Source organism: Arachis ipaensis, chromosome B2, assembly GCF_059453495.1.
Source record: "Arachis ipaensis isolate K30076 ecotype BB chromosome B2, ASM5945349v1, whole genome shotgun sequence".
Lineage (NCBI taxonomy): Eukaryota > Viridiplantae > Streptophyta > Magnoliopsida > Fabales > Fabaceae > Arachis > Arachis ipaensis.
The window spans coordinates 124726145-124748403 of NC_142437.1; the positions used below are offsets into that span (position 1 = coordinate 124726145).

General features: G+C 30.9%; 2 protein-coding genes and 1 pseudogene across 3 annotated transcripts; 2 read left to right on the plus strand and 1 right to left on the minus strand.

Moving 5' to 3' along the window:
- Positions 1 to 1371: 1371 nt before the first annotated feature.
- On the plus strand, positions 1372 to 5500 carry LUT1 (Cytochrome P450 superfamily protein). Its single transcript, XM_016329324.3, has 9 exons — positions 1372 to 2049; positions 2742 to 3038; positions 3128 to 3325; positions 3469 to 3570; positions 3995 to 4135; positions 4243 to 4350; positions 4599 to 4681; positions 4808 to 4970; positions 5222 to 5500. Exons 1-9 carry the CDS (start codon positions 1498 to 1500, stop codon positions 5249 to 5251), a joined length of 1674 nt encoding a protein of 557 aa, XP_016184810.2. The 5' UTR covers positions 1372 to 1497; the 3' UTR covers positions 5252 to 5500.
- A 454-nt stretch (positions 5501 to 5954) lies between these two features.
- Positions 5955 to 6851, minus strand: LOC107626445 (short-chain dehydrogenase reductase 3b pseudogene; annotated as a pseudogene).
- A 7544-nt stretch (positions 6852 to 14395) lies between these two features.
- LOC107628066 (uncharacterized) lies at positions 14396 to 20999 on the plus strand. Of its 2 annotated transcripts, none has more exons than XM_016330874.3 (9): positions 14396 to 14633; positions 15395 to 15592; positions 15702 to 15824; positions 16182 to 16219; positions 16297 to 16465; positions 16703 to 19714; positions 19804 to 19929; positions 20086 to 20228; positions 20502 to 20999. In XM_016330874.3, the coding sequence occupies exons 1-9, from the start codon at positions 14544 to 14546 to the stop codon at positions 20722 to 20724; spliced, it is 4122 nt and encodes a 1373-aa protein (XP_016186360.1). In that variant the 5' UTR covers positions 14396 to 14543; the 3' UTR covers positions 20725 to 20999. The 2 variants fall into 2 exon arrangements, with proteins under 2 accessions (XP_016186360.1, XP_088360454.1); XM_088504328.1 differs by having other exon boundaries at positions 16303 to 16465.
- Positions 21000 to 22259: the final 1260 nt, after the last annotated feature.

The window sequence follows — 22259 nt, forward strand, 5'->3', positions numbered from 1 at the left end:
TTTAATTAATCCATAAATAGGTAAGTCCCACCATATGCTTAAACTATAGATCAATGACACATATCCACGTAGCCTATTCTGAAAGTACTAGCGCTGTTAAACGGGTTAGTCTAGCCCGTTAAATCTATGGGTTAAATGGGCTGAACTGTTTTAGTCTGTTTTATTCGCGAGCCATAATTTTTTAGTTTAAATTGTTTATGGTTAGTCTGTGGGTTAAACGGGTCAACCTGTTTATTCTTTTATTTTATTTTTTAAAATATATTTTGACAAAAATATTACTTTTAGATTAAAAATCTTTAGTTGATGGGTCGGATTTTCGGGTCGGGTCGAAAAAATATAGATTAAAAGTGCTACTTTTAAAAAAATATATATAAAAAAATTAAATGGTCCAGCAATTCAACCCAAAATTTAAACGGACTTAATTTTAAAGACAAAGTCTACCCATTTAAATAGGTAAATAAGCTGACCCGATGGATTTGACCCATTTTGACAACTCTAAAAAACACCTATATACTTTTTAGAATTTGATCATCCCTATTCAATTGGTTGATTAAATAAATCATGAAATACACACAGCAAAAGCAAGTTAAGGTGTTAAGCTCCTATGACTGTTTTAACCTTTAATAACATCCGTATGAAGGATAAAGGTGGAAAATTTATTAAATATAACATTGAAATGTAAGATAACAAACATATTGGTTTGAAAATTTTCTTCAAATTTTTACAAGTTTTTTTTTTTTTTTTTGGACTTCAAATTTTCAATTGTTAATCAAAGGTAGTTTTATTTGGGTTTTTGGGTTACTAGATATGGGTTTATTTAGAGAAAGGTTTTTCCTTCTGAAGATGTGATTAGTTTTCTGTTAATTGTTTGGGCCTTGACTTCTGAAATTACCAAATCAGAGGCCCAATCCCCAAGAAATGATACAAGATCAGCCCAATATTAGGACAAAAAACGAGAGGAATTGATGAAAGAAAAATAATGATATGACAAAATAAAAAGGAAAAAAGAAAAATAATAATAGTTCCAAAATAGATTTTTGTTTATCATAATTATTAGGAGATATTTTCCAATTTCCATTTCCATTTTTCCCCCCTCCTAAAAGTTAATTAAATTGCATTTAAGAATTTATTGTTAGTTAGACAATAAATTATTCTATATAAAAATTAAAATTTAAACTTTACAAATTTAGTTAAACGAACTATGAATTGATTATTCGATCAGTTATAATTATTTTTTTTTTTTAATTTTTTGTTAAATATAATGATTAATTTCCCATTTTAATAGGATTAATTAATTTAAAAATGTTAAAATCTTTTCATGTACAAATTTTCAACCATTAAATAAAGAAAAAATAGAAGATAAATGTATCTCTCATTTTAGTGAATATGTTTCTTCTTTTTTTTTTTTTATAATCTTAAAGTAAAATTTATTTAACATTTTTTATAGACAGTAAAAAAAAATTGGATAAAAATGCTTATTATTATGTTAATATTCCAATGGAACATAATCTAATAATTTCTATTCAATGGAAACATGAGAATCCAACAAAGATTTTCATCATCTTGAAACAAACAATGCCTTGTTCTTCTTCTTCCTTACTTTCTCTCTCATCTTTCTCTCTCTTCCCTCCTCACACAAAACTCAACCCACCAAAACCATCATTCCCTCAGCGCTTCTCAGTCAAATCCTCCATTGACAAAAACAAAACAAGTTCATGGGTGAGTCCAGATTGGCTCACATCACTCTCAAGGTCCCTCACGAATGGAAAAGATGATGATTCTGGAATCCCCATAGCAAGTGCAAAGCTTGATGATGTTTCTGACCTTCTTGGTGGTGCATTATTCTTGCCTCTCTTCAAGTGGATGAAAGAGAATGGACCCATTTACCGTTTGGCTGCTGGGCCTAGGAACTTTGTTGTTGTTAGTGACCCTGCCATTGCCAAGCATGTGCTCAAGAACTATGGCAAATATGCTAAGGGTCTTGTTGCTGAGGTTTCTGAGTTTCTCTTTGGTTCTGGTTTTGCCATTGCTGAAGGCCCTCTCTGGACAGTAATGTTTCCTTCTTCACTGAATTTCTTATGAGCATGTTTTCAATTTTGAATTTTGAAGGTGTTTATGTGTTTATAAGGTTCATTTGGATTTTTGAGAATAGGAATCTCTTGTGGGGTTATACCAATTTGTGTGCTTTGTTTGTGCTTTCAACTTTAGAAACTTGTTATTTTGAAGTAATGAGATGCAATGCCTTTGTTGGCAATGGATTATGGTGAAATAGGCTTAAGTAATGCTAGTTAGATTTAAATTGGAGTTAAGCCATTATTAACCTGGTTAATCTAATTAGGAGAGTCATTGCACTTGAACCATCAACTTGTAGCTACAGTTTCTGGCTTAGTAGTAACTAGTAAGTGCTCAATCCAACAATTTGTGTCTGAGTGAAGGTCATTGCTTTAATTCCTTAGTAGGCACAAAATGTTGGGTACAAGTGCCGGTGGAGGGAGAGTGTTGATTGAACTTTGAAGGCTAACATTCATCTTTGGAAGGGTGTTTTCATGTAAAATGTATTGTGCTTACTTTATTGCCGGTTCACTTAAATTTTCGCAACGAGCCCAACCTGAAAACAACCACTTAGTTGTGTAAACCATGTATTCTTTTGGTTAGATTGGTACTGGTTGTGCTTGTGATGATTTTGTATACTTTCTTAGGCAACTAGCTCGTTATTACAGCTGTTTTCTGAAATGTATTAGGCCAGGCGCAGGGCTGTGGTTCCTTCTCTTCACAAGCGATACTTGTCGATTATAGTGGATAGGGTATTTTGTAGATGTGCTGAGAGATTAGTGGAGAAGCTACAACCTGATGCACTCAATGGAACTGCAGTTAACATGGAGGACAAGTTTTCGCAGTTGACTCTTGATGTTATCGGTTTATCTGTATTCAACTACAATTTCGATTCGCTGAATTCTGATAGTCCTGTTATCGAAGCTGTTTACACTGCATTGAAAGAGGCAGAGGCTCGGTCCACTGATCTTTTGCCATATTGGAAGGCAAGTTCTTTCTCATTTCGCCAATCCATGATAAGAGTTTTCTTTCTGTATTGGTTATGCCACTTTTCATTCTTCTTATTTTGTTGCAGATTAACTTTCTTTGTAAGATTATCCCTAGACAAATAAAGGCTGAAAAGGCCGTTAGTATTATCAGGACGACGGTCGAAGATCTTATTAAAAAATGTAAAGAAATCGTAGAAGCTGAGGGAGAAAGAATTGATGATGAAGAATATGTGAATGACACCGATCCTAGTATTCTCCGGTTCTTGCTTGCCAGCAGAGAAGAGGTTCATTTACTTGATGCTAAATTACATAAACTGAGATATTGATTGATCATAGCTTAGCCAAGTAAATTGTATCTTGAAATTTTTTTCTGGTATGAAGAGCTTTTCTATGTTGATTATTTTTCTTGATGGTTCGTATGTTGCAGGTTTCGAGTGTGCAATTACGGGACGATCTTTTGTCACTATTAGTTGCTGGCCATGAGACCACTGGTTCAGTGTTAACCTGGACCCTTTATCTTCTAAGTAAGGTACAAATTTGCTTTTCTTTGCTCCTTTTCTTCTTTCTTGAAGATAAGATTTCCGTTTTTTCGCAATCAACTTTATGAATTGATTAGTAAGCCTCCCTCCAATTTCTCCTCAGCATCAATGAGTTGCTCACTGCATATATTTTGTGTCTGTATTTATGTATTTTGACATATCATTATGGATCAACCTCCTCTGAAGCGAGGAAGTTGCTAAAGTGAGAAAGTGAGAATCTAATCACTCTTGAATTAAGATGGTAGGACTCACACATGATAGAAGTTACAAATTTAATAGTGATTAACCTCTTACTTTATTACTTTACAATTCTCCTCGCTTTAGAGAATCTTTTTCCATATGATTACTAGCATTGAGTGAAAAAATAAGAGTTTCACCATGGCTTTTCTGTCCCCCGACCCCCATTTTGCGCAGGATTCTTCGGCGTTGGCAAAAGCACAAGAAGAGGTAGACAGAGTTTTACAGGGAAGACGTCCCGCCTATGAAGATATTAAAGATCTTAAGTTCTTGACACGCTGCATCATCGAGTCACTCCGTCTTTATCCACATCCTCCAGTAGGTTCCTATGCTTCTCAGAATGATTTTGTAATAACTTGGGTTGATAACATTTAAATTGATGGCTAAAATTGTGAATAAATAAATAGCTAATTTTCATCCTGAAGGTGTTGATAAGAAGAGCTCAAGTTCCTGATGAACTTCCTGGTTCTTACAAAGTCAATGCTGGTCAAGATATTATGATTTCTGTGTACAATATACATCATTCTTCTGAGGTATATTCTTTTTCTTCTTTCATTTTCACTTTGCTACATGTTAATCCTAAAGGTGAAAACTCGCATGCAACTGTCTTTATGTGAAGTTGATAACTGAGAGCCGTTAAATGATTTGTCAAGTTTGACTAAAAGAAAACAGTCGAATGTGAGTTTTTACCTAAATCTTAATGCACTGTGTTGCATAATCAAGTGCTTTTGCCCACTTTCAAATTCACCATTTTGATCTATTCCACAAATGATTTTGCAAGGTTTGGGACAGGGCTGAAGAGTTTTTGCCGGAAAGATTCGACATGGATGGGCCGGTGCCGAATGAGACGAACACGGATTTCAGGTTTGCATCATGTCATTGCAACAACAATAGTAATTCTTTTTATCTGTCACTGTCACTTTTTGGTACATCTGTTACTTGTTGTGCACACTAGCTTAGACTTTAACGTTGACTCGAAACATATGACAGATTCATTCCGTTCAGCGGAGGCCCTCGCAAATGCGTCGGCGACCAGTTCGCATTATTGGAAGCCATAGTTGCCCTTACAATCTTTCTACAGAACATGAACTTTGAGCTGGTTCCTGATCAGAATATCAGTATGACTACAGGAGCAACAATACATACAACAAATGTAAGGTTTTAATTACAATCTCTATGCATACATTCTTTAAAATAAGGTAAAAATAAGGTAAAAACTCACATGCAGTTGTCTTCATATAAAGTTGATAGTTGAAAACTATTAGATGATGATTTAGTCAAACTTGTCAAATTATCTAACGGTTCTTAAATATCAACTTCACATGAAAACAACTGCATGTGAGTTGTGATCATTTTGACACCAGTATTCTTAACAATCAACATATATTCTTTTTGTTTCTGCAGGGTTTGTACATGAAACTGAGCAAACGGTAGACAAGGTTAACATTAACTATTTCTTAATTAACGAAATTGTTTAATAATAATAATCAGCATATTATACTCCTATGATGTTTCTTTTTCCCCCTAGATGATTAGCACAAAGGCACATGCTAAATATCTAGTAAATATGTATTCAATAGAAATTCTTTTTCAACAATTCAATCATTCATTATAATTTCTAAATGCTGTAAAGAAACTGAATTGAAAAGTGAAAAAGTACTCTTTTTATTTGCTTCATTTTAATTAATTTCTTAGTTATTGAAAAGAGAACCTTTTTTACATTTTCAAACGCACTAAGTGCTTGTTTGGGCGCTATTATTTTGATAAAAAAGATCTGTTTTCAAATGAAAAAAGATCTTTTTTTTTTATTTTTTAGCGTGTTTGGCAAATTTCTAGTAGTAAAAGTAAAAGCACTAGAAAAATAAAAAAAAAGATTTTTTTTGAGAAGGTGTAATTTACATCTTTTTTTAAAAGATATTTTTCTCTTAAAAAAAGATATTTTTCATCTAATAAATAAATAAAAAAGTACTTTTATATCATTATACTCAAACATAATTGATAGATAAAAAGATCTTTTTGCATGAGATATTCAAACATAAAATTACTTTTACTTTTCCATAAGATTTTTTAAAAAAGATCTCTAAAGAAAAGATCTTTTCTTAGAAGCTCATCCAAAAAAGCTCTAAATACATCGGAAACTTAAAAAGTTTATTATTATACTTATAAAATGTGCTCTTAAGACACAGGATAGTTAAACCCTTTATTTTTTGAGAGTGGCGCTCGCGCCAGATTACCGGCGGGCTAAGAAACCGCCATCAACAACTAAGTTATGGCCACTAATATAAGCAGATTGATGAGAAGCAAGAAACAAAGCTGTTTGAGCAACATGAATTGGCTTCAACACAATCCCCTTCAAATTGGCACCAACAGCACCAGCACTTTCAAGTTCACTTGCCTCCATACCAAGCTCTCTACACGCCAAAGGCGTGGCCACAACATAAGGCGAAATCGAATTAACCCTAATTCCATGAGCTCCAAGCTCACCACATGCCGAACGCACAAGACCCACAAGACCATGTTTGGCTGTGGTATATCCATGACTAGCCGCATTGCTACTAACCATAGCAGTCACACTAGCCGTGCAAATTATGGAGCCACGTGTCTTTGTTTCGACCATGACACGTGCCGCGTGTTTAATGCACGCGGCCGCTCCGTGAAGATGCACGGCTAGTGTGTTGTCAAAGTCATTTAAATCCAAATCAAGAATGCTGGAAAGAGAGCCAGCAACTCCAGCGTTGCTAAACATGATGTCCAAGCTTCCGTATTTGTTAACGGCAAAAGTAACGGTTTTTTCAACTTGTTTCTCGTCTCTAACGTCGCAGTAATGGTAACTAACCTTGTCTACGCCAATGGAAGTTGCTACTTGATGTCCCAGTTCATCGTTAACGTCAGCTATAACTACAAATGCCCCGTTTTCCACAAATACCCTCGCTGTTTCTGCTCCTATTCCACTTGCTCCTCCGGTCACAATTGCAACCTTGCCTTCCAACCTGAAATTCATACCGGACTCCATATATTTTATGGGAAATATAATAACAAAAAACTCATTACATACCACCCTTTATATATGGCAACCTTCTATATAGCCATTAATTGCTAACTTTTTACTATTTTCTTAATCACTAAGGTTATTAATTGAAATTAATGCTCTTGACCACCATTAATTACTAATGCTTTTTTTTTTTTACCAAAGACAGGAGACTCGAACCCGCAACCTCTTAATAGTATGGGGAGACTATACTATTTGAGCTATAACTCATTGGCTAATTACTAATGCTCTTGATAAGCTTTTACTTTTCGAAAATACTTTATTAAAGATGGTTTTGAAATATAACTTTTAAAAAAGTTGTAGGATCTATATTTGATAAATCATCTTTATATTATTCTATAACGGGTTACAGACACTAAATTGACCGTTTGTATATATTTTTCTTCTCAATTATTTCTTAAGAAAGTATTATGTAATGAATCATACATAAATTAATATTTAATAATTATTTATATTAAAATTTTATCAATAATTATAATATTCTAATTCATATCCTTTTAGTAATTATTATTATTATTATTATGATCTTTTTTTATATTTCAGTGAGTTAATTATCAATAATCAATAATTTTAATTCTACAACAAGTTATATTCTGGCGCTAAACATACTGACATGGCATATTTTGGTGCCGGTTTGCATATCCTCTTTTCAGTTATTTTTTAAAAAAGTATTATGTAATCAATCATATGCAAATTAATATTTAATGATTAATTATGTTGAGATTTGTTAATATTTTTAATATATCATGATTTTTTTATATTCTTTTAAAAATTATTACGACTCTTTCTTATATTTCTGTGAATGTTATATATAATGTTTTATTTTACCATCCATCAGCATAAGTTTTAGAGCCAAATATGCTGACGTGATGCATTCTAGTGTCAGTCTACATGTTGATACTATTTTGGAAAATATGTATTAAATAATTAGATTTGTAAAAATTTTTAATTATTAATTAGGTGAGATTTGTCAATAATTATAATATTCTATATCATATCTTTTTAATAATTATTTTAATTCTTTTTTATATTTCTGTGAATATTATATATATCTTTTAAATAATTCTTGATTCTTTCTTATATAATTTTTTAATATAGTATATTTTTTATGAGAAGTGATAGAAGATCATTAGAATTTATTATTTTTTATCATCAGTTAACCAACAATATTTAAAAGTATGAGATAAAATATGTTGTTGGATTAAAAAAAATATATGAAGTTATTTTATTTAAGGCAAATATATTCATAAATAACTTATTTATTAGAAGCATATTTCAGACATAAATATAAAAAAAAAATAGATATTTTTTTGTGTATTACACATGTATATATACTAGTTAAGCTAAAAATGACTTTAAATAAATATAAACAACGATAATTGTATTTGGTAAAATATTTTTTAAAATTCAAATAGACCATAAATAAATATAAATATAAGAATAAAGTTGGATATTTATTAATATATAAAATTATATTAGATGTTTTTAATTTTAATAAATATAAATTAATTTTAATTTTTTTTACTTTAGGTGCTTCAAAAGCATTCTTAATTTTAAACAAGTATAAACTCATTTTTTTTATTTATCAAACACCAAAAATAAAAGTATTTTTTTAAAAAAATTTTATCAAATCAAAATTAAATGACACTTCCTATGTCTCTATTTTAAAATATATACTTTCTTCCTCTATAAGAGTTAAATATATACACTTTAGTCTATTTGTTTTTTTTTTTTTTTTTGTGATTAGTCTATTTGATTAAAATACTCTTCAATAATGATGATAGTTATATATATACACTGTTGTAATAAATTATATTTGTTTTTAATATTTTGCCTTGTTACAAAAATATTAAATTCAAAATTTTTATATATTTTATAATTATAATAAAATATTATAAATAAATAAAACTTTTACATTAATAATAAATACATATTTCATTATTGTAGTTATTTTTAATATTTTATCATTAATCATGAAATATATAAAAAAGACAAATTAAGTATTTTACAACAAGTTAGAATATTTTATATTATATAATAAAAGTAATTAATAATAACATGAACTATATATTTATTCTTAGAGTAATAAATAATTTTATTTATTTTTAATGTTTTTTCATTAATCATACATAAAAAATTTAAATTGAATATTTTTTAACAAGTTAAAATATTTGTTTTATTGTATAACATATTAAAAATAAATAAATTTATTTCTTACGATAATAAGAATACATATTTATTATTATTATTATTATTATTTGAAACAACTAAATAATTATTACTAATTATAATGATCGATTATGGAAGATTATTTTTGTCAAATGAAATAAAATGTATTTTATTTAATTCTTGTAAAAGAGGGATAAAAAATATTATTTAGAATCCAATATTGAGTGCCATGCATTTTCGCAAAATTTAAATTTCTAATATAGTCATGTATTTATTAAAATAAAATATTTAAAATTTTCTATTGATAATAATCATAATATGCATTATTAAAACACATGTTAATTAAATGAGAAAGTCTAGGGAGCCAATGGCCTAAGCGTACATTATTATTAAAACACATGTTAATGAAGGTTTAGAAAGTATTAGAGATATCATTATTAGTGTTACATTATCCTGTCAGGTTACGCTTTTGGGATGAGTGGTTTCAGGACATGGTATAAGAGTTCCAGATGCGGAAGGTCAAGAGTTCGAACCTTGGTGAACCCAAAATTAACTTTTTATAACATGAGATGTTTATTATCCCTGGTATCCGTATGATTATTCTTATAAGTGATGTTCATTTGATTCATAAACCAAAGATTTAGCCTACACTTAGGTCATTGGCTCCCTAGCACTATTCTAATTAAATTTGTTTATTATACTAAGAGAATCTCCAATATTAAATTTCATTTTAATTTTAGTTTGTTTTGTATTCTACAAAATATCACATTAATATTTATATAATTGTATATATTATAAATAATAATTAAAGATTAAATATAAAATTTGTCATTTTAATATTTAATTTCAATGCAATTTAAAGTTTAATTTATATAAAGTGATAAAATTTAATTGATTTTTTACTATAAAAAAACCGTCTCTTTATATCATGACCGGTCACAATTTTTTATAATGTCAGATTTAAAACTTGCAAAAACAGTTTATTGGATTTGCTGTGATAAATTATGACTCAAATTGATCTGTGAATTTTATGCATGTGTGTGGTGGTGGACTTCATTGGATGTTCAAGTCCATGTTTTATTTTTCATCAAGGGAAAATGATGGTGAACTAGAGTAGCTGGAATTACATAAAACATTTTCAATTAAGAAAGTTGGCAAGTCTAAATTATCATAGGTAATACATGTAATGATTAAAGAAGGATATATAGGTGCTTTTACACTATTGAGTGATTAGATTAAGGAGCAAAAATAAAAAATAAAAAAAAATCATATTTCTATTTCCATTTTTTTTCTTAATCTTTCATAAACAAAAAAAATTAGTTAAAAGTTGAAGTTCTATGAATGGCCAAGTTATCATTTGTTAAAGAAAAAAATTGAAAATTAATATTTTTCAGTTAATAATCATTTATTATTTTTTCTTAACCTTTCTATCTATTATTTTATTGGCTAATTATTAATTAAAATAAAGTTGGTTTTTAAGCAAGACCCTTCATTAAAATAATAATTTGATAGCTAGCAAAAATTTCTACAACTTAAATCATTATATAATCATAAAACACTTTCTTCAATTGAAGGAAGTTATTAACTTATTATTATTAAAATATTCAATAAAATTACTACGTGTTAGATCCGAATTATAGTTTTCTTTAGGTGCAAGCATATCAACTTGTTTTGTTTTCTTTTTACTCATCATCCTTTATTTGCAAGTTGTGATGGTTTAGTCTTAATCCCTTGCCTTTGGTTTAACGTTATTTTGTGCATGTATCTCTTGTTTATTAGGAAATATTTTAATACTCATCGATAGAATTAACAATTGTTTTTTTTTATTCCTCCTCAAAAAAAATTATTATTAAAACACTTCTAAATAGATTTATGAGTATTTGATGATGAGTTTTCAAAAGAATCATGAATTGTACTATAGTTTAATTTAAAGAGTTAGGAGAATCCATTTTCTCTATGGTTGACATTTGGGGAGAGTTGTTGACTGGTGGCTAGTAAACTAGTAAGTACCATGACCAAACTTTTGGACCCAATAATGTGAGATAATATTTAATTTTGTCCCTCAACTTATACGCGAATCTTAATTTAGCCTTTGAAGTTTCAATTGCCTTTGATTAACTCTCAAATATTGCGAATGTGACTTATTTTAGTCCCTAAGATAATTTTCGACGCACAAACATCACAGAACGCTGATATGGACAGTCAAATGCTACGTTGGACTCTGTAAAACATTATTTTTATTTTGGAACTTAAATAGTCCAAAAAAACATCGTAAGTCTTAAAACTTTTTTCTTCTAAAATAAGTGATTCGACGTTGTTTTTGAGCTATTTGTGTACCAAAATTAAAACAGCAGCATTTTACAAGTTCCGACCTAGGAAGCACCGATACGACACGCGATACGGACACGACACGACACGGATACGCCGACACATTTTTTTTTATAAAAAATTGGATACGACACGTTTAGGATACGTTGTGAATTAAAATTTAAATAATATATTAAATTAATAAAATATCATATTGTAAATATAAGAGGAAATATAGTTGCATAAAAAAATCTAAAAATTATGCAATTATTAAAAAAAATAAAAAATTTTAATCTACTCTTACCATCTCGCTAACAGAAAATGTATCAATTTCTTCTCCTTTAAGTCCATCATCCGCAAATACCATAGCTTCTATGTTTGGTTCATCTAAAGATAAATACGAAACCTCATTCAGATCTGGACTGTTGTCATCAACTCTGCTTCTATTAATTATTTTATTTTTAAATTTAAATTTTGATTTGTTTTGATTTTAAAATATTTTAAAATAAAAAAAATCAGTTAATTGGGCCATAAAACCACAAAATCGAGTCGGACTCGTTCGAATTCATGGCAGCTTCACCAAAATTCTGCACCGCAAAAAGACACGCTACCGATACACTCGTTTGAAGTATCCGTCGAGTATCGATGTCGGATTCGTGTCCGACACGGATACGCCAGCACCATAGGAGAATCCGTGCTTCATAGGTTCCGACATGGTATTTGGTTTCCATATCAATGCTTAATTAACGTTTTTATGCTAGAAAATTTTCTATGGACTAATATGAGTCACGTTTGCAAAGTTTGGAGACTAAAAAAAATCAATTAAAATTTAAATGACTAAATTGAATCTCGCGTGCAAATTTAAGGATCAAATTGAGTATTAGCACCCAATAAGGTAAATTCCACCATAAAATACTACATAAATGAAGATTTTAAGAATATATATAACAACCTTAAATAATCAAATTCTATTTAAAGCATTTTTATTTGTTTTTTTTTTTTTAAGTTAAGAGTGAAACTCGAACCCGCAACCTTTAGATGAGTATAAAAAGACTATGTCATTTGAGTTATAGTTTGTTGGCAAAAGCATTTTCATTTGTTGCTTTTTGTATTTGATTTCTTATTATTGTAAAATCATAGCTAGAAAAACGTCGTCAATGTTAAGCAATGTAATGGCAAGAAGACAAAAATTGAGTACATACAATGTCCAAAAATATGAAAATTCATGTCCATTCTTAGGATTCAGCAGTAGAATAGTTAGCTGTTCCTGAAGATAGAATGTTTATGTATCAAATTATTCCCAGTTCCCATAGATTTCACACTCGAAATTGCGATGAGTTCGAGGCTAGGTGTCTTTCTTCATTTAATTATACCATTTTTGTTTTATACTTTGGGCACAGGCTGTTTCATATATGTATGTTTTCAACATCTTAGGTTAATAATTCATTTTACTAATAATATATATCTTTCCTGATTTATTACTATATGGAGGATAAAGTTTAAAAAGTTAATAATTAATGTTTTTCCTTATCAATTTCTTTGATATACTACATGTAAAATAAGATATATATTTTTTAATTTATACATATGAAATGTATAAAATAAGTAATAACTAAGTTTTGTGATTTTGACATATTTACATACCCTAAGAGTCACATTGCTTAGTGCATCAACCAATATTCTTTTATTGATAAAGTCGCTTAATTAGAATGATAATGTTGTTTTTTACTTTGTTGGTTGCTGTGAGTTGCAACCTCCTGCACATGGAAAATCTTTTTCTTAATATGTTGTAACCTTTTAGGTTCTAGGCCAACTACTTCATGACATGTCAGCATAACAAATCCCCTAAGTTTTTTTTTTTTTAAATTACAAATATTTTTTATTAAAGATATTTTTGTTTAAATTCATTTAATATATATATTGAGTCTCTCCTATAGTTCATCTACTTATGTTTTAGTCTATAATTGTGATTACAATAATATATTTTTTATAAAAAGTTCTATGTACACAAAAAATTGATTATTAAATCAATATGTATATATATGTATTGTTTAATTTATTTTTAATATATATTTTATATTTTAAAATATCTTTTATAAGAGAGAATGATTTTTTGTATATACGTAGTATGTTTATTCTTTTTTAGTTTGTAAATATATTAATGAGTAGAATAAATAATATAAGTGTTTTTTATTTTTAAAATAAAGATCGAATTTTCAATATTTGATTAAAAAATAAGAGAATAATTTTGTCATTCTCTAATTGATAATACTATTTTTTATTGTATGTCATTTAAAAAATAACAAAAATAATTGATAATTTAAAAAATTACATAAAAAATGACATTATCAATGTTCAAAATAACAAAATCATTCCTGAAAAATGACCTCTATTCGTTTTTAGTTACACATTTTTTACTAAATAAAAAGGCAAGAAAAAGAGGGAGAAAAAAGAAGGAGTAGTTTGTGTTGTGATGAAAGCTGTTTCTTTTAATTTATAACATATGTAACAGTATAATGATAATAATGAAGCATTCATATATACAGTTATAGTAATACACACAAATACAGAGAAAGAAAAATCAAAATTACAAAGAAAAAAGTCCAGGAGTTAGTAACTTTTTTAAATTCTGGCCAGCATGTAACCAGCAAAAAAAAAAATAAATTATTGGATAAAATCTCACACCAATCTCATACCATTAAAATTATTATTGATAACTATTTGATCACTATAAATCACAAAAATTGCTAGCCTTCTAACACTTCTCGTTACAAAGACAAATATATAACTCATTATTCTTAATCTTGAAATAATTTAACATATTTAATTAAACTAACATCTCTTAACTATTAATTTTACATAAATACCAGTGCACGGGAGTATTGACCTCTTTCTTCGTCTTCTCTCTTTTCTTTCTCTAACGCAAATAACAAAGCGCATAGCATAGCAGTTAACAATAACAATGCAATGCGTTTGAAAGTAACAATAAAATAACAACCTTGGGTACAATGACAATTCAGCTAACTAACACCAACATTCTCTCTCTCTTCAGTTGGTGGTGACTCTGGTGGTTGCAGATGCACAGAGCAATCGTAATCATCATCCATCATTACGATTAATCACATGAAACCTTACCAGTTACCAATTATGAACGTCTATGTGAGTCAGTGACTGAGTGTGATTCAGAAGAGAGACGAGAGAATGTTTCGGTTGAGTAAGAACAAGGCTTCTTCGAAATCTGCAGCTGATACAAGATTTGAGTTCAGATTCTCTCATTTTAAGGCTCTTCAGGTAATTTAATTTTTATTTTTCCCTTGTTCTTCCATTTACGTTGACAAATGTTAATGCAATAGCGTGTGAAGTAGAATTTTGTTTTTGTTTTTTGTTTAATTTTTTTTTTTCACGTTAGCTTAATACGCTTCGTATGTTCGCAATTGTTGATCCGCGGTGATGAACTGATTATGCATTTGGTGCGGAATTTGCAATGCAAGCCTCGGAATCGTAGATCCTACTGTTGTAATTTAGAAACAGCGAAAACTAGTGTTTTATTTGTTGATTTTTGTCAAAGAAGATGAAATTTATTATGTGAAGAAGTTTAGTATTTTGGAAATGGATGATAATTAATTAAGGTGAACTAAAGTGGAGTTGTTCTGTTGAGCTATAATATAGAATCCTTGAGACTTGAATGTTTTATCAAATGCAAGTAGCGGATCGTGTTGTTGGTTTGATATGAATAACAAGTGTTCATACATATTTTTGTTCACATTATTAATAATTTAATACTAAGTAGTGGGACAAATCATAATATTGAGTGACTACAGTGACGTGTTAAAAGTAAGCAAAGATGACTTATCTTTAAGTTCTAAAGTAGTTGTAATCAAGGGGGGAAATGATTAAATCACCAAAATTATACTCTTTTTATCCAAAATTTGCTGCTAAAAAAGTTGTATGTTGATTTTAGAATTGTTTTCAGTAGTAATTCAGGGCGCGGGGAAATAAAGGAAATAGATGGTTCTGTTAATAATAACAAATGTTGATTCTCTTGTTTGTAGGTACCCAAGGGATGGGAGAAGCTCTTTGTTTCTGTTGTTTCTGTAGAAAGTGGTAAAGCTATTGCAAAGTCAAGCAAGGTGCTGGTGCAAAATGGGAGTTGTCAGTGGTCAGATTCTTTTTCAGAATATGTATTGTTTCCAGGAGATAATTCTTCCAAGGAGATTGATGAATGTCTCCTCAAGCTTATTGTTGCCATGGTGCTGATACTATTGCTGTTTGCTTTTTCTATTGTGTATACTCTACTTTGTAGTTAAGATGTTTCTTTATCGGTTAGAAGTTTGTTTGAATTATAATGTGGCTTAACAGGGATCATCAAGGTCTAGTATCCTTGGAGAGGCCACTGTTAATCTGGCAAGTTATGTGAGTTCAAATGCTGAATCTCCACTTTCACTCAAGCTGAGTAAGTGCAACCATGGGACAGTTTTACATGTGAGTTATACAAATAAACTTGTCTTACTTTTATTGAGTGCAGATACCTGGATGGTTATGTGTTACTGTGGTTGGTTACCTTGGGATTTAATTGTAGCCAAATTTGGGGGAAAAGTAACATTGGAAATCTGGAATATATTGCTGAGTATTGAATGTATCTTATTAATTCCAATTACTCTTGTTAATCAACAACTTGTTTTCTTTGGGTAATCTCTGTTCATTCAAGCGGTATTTACTGTGATTTTACTTTCTGATATAGAGGCAACCTATGGTCTCTTATAAACAAAATTGCAACAATTACAATATGTTATTCATGTTTGAACGGAGTTGGGAATTCAGTGGTTATGTATTTTGCAGGTAACTGTGCAGTGCCTTACACCAAGAACAAAAACCAGGTTTGTACTAGAGGGGTGGTCTTTTGTTTCATTTCATCTATTGTTCTAGTAATCGTTTAGTTCCTACACCTTTTCAGGGATAGAGAGTCTAGTGAGACAGATTCCCATTCGAAGGCCATGAATGAAAATAAGCATGATGTGGCTATTAAGTCAAATGGCTCTGATTGTTCATATGTACATAGTGTTGGATCTTCCTCTCTTGAAGATTTGGAATCTACCTTATCCCCAGGAGAAGTTGAGACTAGGGTAAATTACAATCTCTTTTCCAATTTACTAGATCTATTCTACTGTGCAAATGATAATAGATTTCTGCCTATGCTTACATACTCATAAATAATCACTCTATTCATATGCCTATTCAAATCTGCAATCAATTATTCAAATTAGCTTTCAAGACTAGATAGCTCTCTCGTTTAGCATTTTACTGTTGGTATGTATGTCTTTATTATCATGATACTATTAACATGTTGCCTTTGATTGCAGGCAACAAGTTTCTCTGAATCTGTATCAAATTGCAGCTATACCTCAGCTGAGGGATCCACAGGAAGGGGGAACATATCCCCAAAAAGCAATGATGGACAGATCCAGGCTGGGAGACATGACTCAAACAGTTCCCGGAAAAGTGCCTCTAATCATGATTATCATGCTAATAACTCATCTCCATCAAATCACTCAGCATTTAGTTCCCTAAGTGTGCAAGAGTGCAGCACACCATCTTCTAAGATGACTAATTTGTCTAATAATCGTCCAGAAGGTGCAGAAGACACAAGTGAAGAGCTACGAGCTCAAGCAAAGATGTGGGAGATGAACGCCAGGAAGCTAATGGGTGATTTGGATATGTTGAGGAGAGAATTCTCAGATCAGTCCAAAAAACTGGCAGGTCTGGAAATGGACCTTTCGGCAGCAAATGTAGATCGTGACAGTTTGAAAAAAGAAGTTGAAGATTTGAAATTGTTGTTGGAGGATCCAATACTGAGACACAAAGCATTGGAAGGTTCAATATCTCAAGGTGACATTCCAGACATTGAAAAAGCACTAAAAGATGAATTGAAGTTTCAGAGAGACTCCAATGCCGATTTGTCTTTGCAACTTAAGAGGAGTCAAGAAGCAAATGCTGAGCTTGTTTCTCTTCTCCAGGAGCTGGAAGAGACCCTACAGCAGCGGAAAGTTGAGACTGACAACCTTTCATCATTGCCCTCAAGATTCAGTGAAATGGAGAGATCTTTCCAATTAAGTATAGAAGAAAATAAGAGCTTAACGAACCAGCTAGAACAGTTGGAGAAATCAAACAAAAATCTGCTGATTAAAGTGCAAGAGCTGGAACAGTCATTGGAGGACAAAATGCATGACACTGCGCATGAGAAGAGTCCAAATGACAAAACCCTTTCAGATGTTGAAATGGAATATGAAAGCAAATTATCTGCTAAAGAGGAAGAAATTCTAAGTTTGAAAGCAAAGCTGTCTGAATCTCTTCCAGAAAGCAATTATTCAGAGACTGTGTCCAGACATATCGAGGAAGCAGATCTTATGCGAGAAATCGAATTACTGAAAGAGAAAGTTCAAGAACTTGAGATGGACTGCAATGAACTAACAGAAGAGAACCTGGAGCTTTTATTCAAGCTTAAAGAAGCAAAGAAAAATCCTAAAGACGGAGGTCTCAAAGATCGATCTTTTGCTAGCTTTGAGTCTGAAAACAACTTATTTCGAATCTTCCCTTCAGAAAACATGCTCCAGGGGAAACACACCAAGAATATTAGTGTTGATGATAATGTTCCGACTAAAGAGGTTGAGGCTTTGAAACTTGATCCAGAAGTCAGAATATCGGATCTGAATATGGAAGTGATCAATAAAACATCCGAAATAGCAAATCTTGAGGCTAACTTATCTTCTAAAGAAAAAGAGATTGGGGTTCTGCAGAAGCACCTGACTGAGTTAGAAGGCAAGGTCAATGATCTTGAACGGGAAAATTTTCAACTTCAGGAACAAATGGAGATCTTTACAAAAGAAAGTGATACGGACTCTAAATTCTTATATCATTTACAAAATGATTCTGCAACTCTCAACAAGAATATAGAGTCCCATGTTTCTGCCAGTGAAACACTTACAAGAAAGTCGTTGGAGTTGGAAGAAGGAAAACATAAACTGGAGCTCCACATATCACAGATAGAACAAGAAAATGAACAGTTGTTAAGGCAAATATCTGTATTGGAAGCTCATCTTGGAGATTTGACTAATGAAAAGGAGTCTTACTTATCAGAACTAGAGAGCTCTAAGTCTCAAGCTGCGAGGCTTCGGGAGGAGATGTTAAAGATGAAGTCTGAGATGGATTATTCAAAAGAAGATTCTAAACAAAGGGAACAGTATTGTTCCCTCTTGGGAGTCAGGTTGCAGGAATCAGAACGAAGATTTGCTGATATCCGTGGAAAAATGGTAATCTTAGAAAAGAAATTTTCTTCAATCCAGGAAGATATTGCATCAAAAGAGAAGCATCTTGCGTTGGAGTTAGATGGCTTTATTGATGAAAATAGAAAACATATGGAGCAGGGTCAAAGTTTGTTGAATCAGATGCAAACGGAGAAGATGGTAGAAATCCAGAGCCTTGAAAAGGAAATTGAGAACCTCAGCATGAAACTTGCAGCAACCTATGATGAAAAAGAATTGATAGCTTCCAAAGCTTTGCTTGAAGTATCCACTTTACGTACTGATAAAGCTAAACTGGAATCTGCTTTTGAAGAAGTTCAATCTAAACTGAGTTTGTCCAAGACCGAAGTTAATGGGATGCATACTGAATATGAACAAAAGCTGAAAGACCTAACAACTGAACTTGTTGATCTGAAAATGGAAAAGCAAATGCTGATGAATGAACATGAAAATCTGTTGAAGGTGGTGGAGGATTCCAAATCAAGAGAGCTAAAACTCAAAAGCACTATAAATGCCCTTGAGTTAAAACTTACAGTCACTCAATATGAAAGGCAAAAATTCATGGATGAGTCTGGAAATCTAAAGTTACAGTTGCAGCAGACAAGTCAATTTGAGAATGAGATTGTGGCTCTCAGGAATGAGCTCAACTCTGCCAATTCTGAGAAAAAGAGATTGGAAACCTCATTGAGCATAGCTTCTGAAGTATGCAAAGATTTGGAGGCAGAAAAGGCGTCATTTGAAATAAAGATCTCTACCTTGGAGAAGGTTGTCTCTGAATTGGAGGACTGCAAGAGAACTAGATCATCACTTGAAGAAAGGCTTATGCAGTTGGAGAGTGACTTGAAGATTAGAGAAGAACTGAGATGTGTTCAGGAATCTGAGCTCAGCCAAGTCAAAAGAATAAACAGGCAGCATCAACAAACCTTACAGTTGCTAGAGCAGGAAAAAGTTGAGCTCCAGAAAAAAGTCCAAGCTATTGAAGAACTGAAACTGCTTAAGGAACAAAAGAGAAACCAAGCTTCTAAGTTAAACAGGAAAGTTTCGCCTGTTCATGAAGACATGAAGGCCTCAAAAGTTAGTACTTTTTTATTTATTTATTCATTCATGGCATTGTTGCATTGTGATGAGATGACTATTAATTTGTTTTCATTTTTATTTCACAGAATTCTGCGGTGAAGAATACCACTCCATACCGCAGTACCAGGAAAAAACCATCTACTTTGAAAAATGAGAGAGAAAACATGAAAGATCAACTGGACCTTCGTTATAGTAGCAAAAATCAGAGTGAGGTACGTTTTGAATACTTCATTCTATTCTATATCCTAGTCCAATATTACAAAGTATAGTTCATAAATTGCTGCCCATATCAAGTGATTGCATTTTCACTGAAAATCTGAAATAACGCTTTTCTGATCTTCTGTTTCATATCTCCTTTCTCTTAATAGGTGGAAGTGGAAACTGAACATGGAATTCTTGATGAAAGTATTGATGCTGTAGAAATAGATCCAGTATCAAAGATTCAGTCACTTGATAGTTCTCTGGCAGAAGCTACAGAAACGAACAACATACATGAAGGTCAACTTAACAGGTTAGAGGAACAGTTTGTGCCTTGGGCATGAAGTTTGTCAATAAATACTAGGAACCTTGACTTGATAAGCTGTGATTAATTATCACCCTTCTATGTTGTTTCCAATAGAAAAATTGATTGGAAAAGAATTTTTTTAGTGCCTTATAAGAATTGAATTTGGATAGTTTTTCACATGTACTAATTTCCGGCGCCATAAGTATATTATATAACTATGGTTAACAGGTTAAGACTATATTATATATAATCTACTTCCTTCTGTTTATGAACCTGCAGATCCCAAGGCCACGCAAATGGTTCAATAAAATCAATGGGGGAAGGAGAACTCGTGACAAAAGAAAAATTTGAACGTACAAAATCAATGCTAGAGGCAGAGTTAAGTGATATTCAGGAGCGGTACTTCCACATGAGCCTTAAATATGCTGAGGTAGAAGCTGAGCGTGAAGAACTTGTGATGAAGCTCAAAGAGGTTAGAAACAAAAAAGGCTGGCTCTCATAACACACCCAATTTCTTGCCCTTTGTTTGAGGCCACCAAGCTCAGGTACATTGTTTCACGAATTTGAAAGTGTCACATAGTTTTCAATATACAAAATAGGATGTATCTTCTGGAATGAACCATTGGTTTAAGAGTATATAATAAACACTATAGGAGTCATTGTAAATATCAGAAATTTTGAAGGTAAGAATATCACTCAGCAAATGATATTTTGATTGTCTTGGAATTTTTCATGTACATTATATATATTTTTTATATCCATAGATCTCTTCCATAACCTCGTATAGGTCTGCATTGTCTTAAATAATGATTCACTTTAGAAAAGTCTTATGGCCGGTTTGGATAACTTTTTTTTTACTTTTAATTTATGAAAAGTTATAATATTAATGTTTAATGTAATATTAAAAATCAAATTGTAATATTCTAAAAAACTATTTAAATATTTATAGAAAAATTAAAAAAAAATTATAATAAAATTTTTTTTATTACTCTTCTTTTAAAATAAACATTTTTAGGACTAAAAAATAAAATCAAACACAAAATAATTTATTTATAAATTATTTTTAATATAAATATTTATTATTTAAGCTCTTTTTTCAAAATAAATTTAATTAAACTGTTTATCCGATCTTATACGATTACCATTTGAATTATTTTAAGTCAAACTGTTAGTTTCCCTATGTGGGTTTGATAGATTAGCCAGATACCCAATTAATTAATTTATTTGACTAACTAGTAAAAATCAATTACTTATTAAACTTGCATTTTTTAATTATCAAAGCTTTGTTGAAGAAATATTTTCGTTTTCTGCTATATCACTGGCGATATTGGTGGCTGTATAGGCCTCCATTTCCAACATATTCTTTGCTTTCAAACAACCTTTTCCACCAAATACACCCAAATAAATAAATAAATTATAGGCCAACCAATTATAAGTAGGCTCCTACTGTTTATTTGGGCTTCAAAAAAAGTTATTCTCTTCTTCCTTTTGCTGTTTTTCACGAATAGAACTACTTCATTGTGGAAAATGAAAACAAATTCTTAGACCTCTGCAACATTTTCATCTAATGCACTATGGAAGCGATTCATTTGTGTTGAATGTTAATGATTAAACCCCACTTGTTTCTTGATTTATAAAGATTTGTCTCGAAACACTCTTTAAGGAGTAAATCCTATTACAAAAGGCAAGCATAATAGAAAAGAAAATGGATGCAACTAGCAAAGCAAAGGCAAAGAATAATGATGTGATTATTGATGATGTTTTTGCCACTTAAGATATAATGAAATCATACCCATGCAATAAGGAAAAAAAAAAAGCTATATAAAAGTATGAAAGTGAGAGCTTATTATTTATCAAAAACTAGCTAGGAGGGTTATGCTAATGCGATAAGACAGTCATTAATGAACTAAACTTAGAAAGCAAATGAAAAATTTGATGTATTTCATCCATAAAAATTTTTAGTTAAGGTTGATTAATTTGAATAACATGAAATACTCTGGGTTCATCACAGGATTGTCTAAAACAAATATGTTATTC

Excerpts from the sequence above, each read along its gene's own strand:
- LUT1 (XM_016329324.3), top strand. The coding sequence starts at position 1,498 with ATGGAACATAATCTAATAATTTCTATTCAATGGAAACATGAGAATCCA. Across the intron at positions 3,326-3,468 it reads TGCTTGCCAGCAGAGAAGAG|GTTTCGAGTGTGCAATTACG; the intron begins GTTCATTTACTT and ends CGTATGTTGCAG. Across the intron at positions 3,571-3,994 it reads CCCTTTATCTTCTAAGTAAG|GATTCTTCGGCGTTGGCAAA; the intron begins GTACAAATTTGC and ends CATTTTGCGCAG.
- LOC107628066 (XM_016330874.3), top strand. The coding sequence starts at position 14,544 with ATGTTTCGGTTGAGTAAGAACAAGGCTTCTTCGAAATCTGCAGCTGAT. Across the intron at positions 19,930-20,085 it reads GTAGCAAAAATCAGAGTGAG|GTGGAAGTGGAAACTGAACA; the intron begins GTACGTTTTGAA and ends TTCTCTTAATAG. Across the intron at positions 20,229-20,501 it reads CATGAAGGTCAACTTAACAG|ATCCCAAGGCCACGCAAATG; the intron begins GTTAGAGGAACA and ends ATGAACCTGCAG.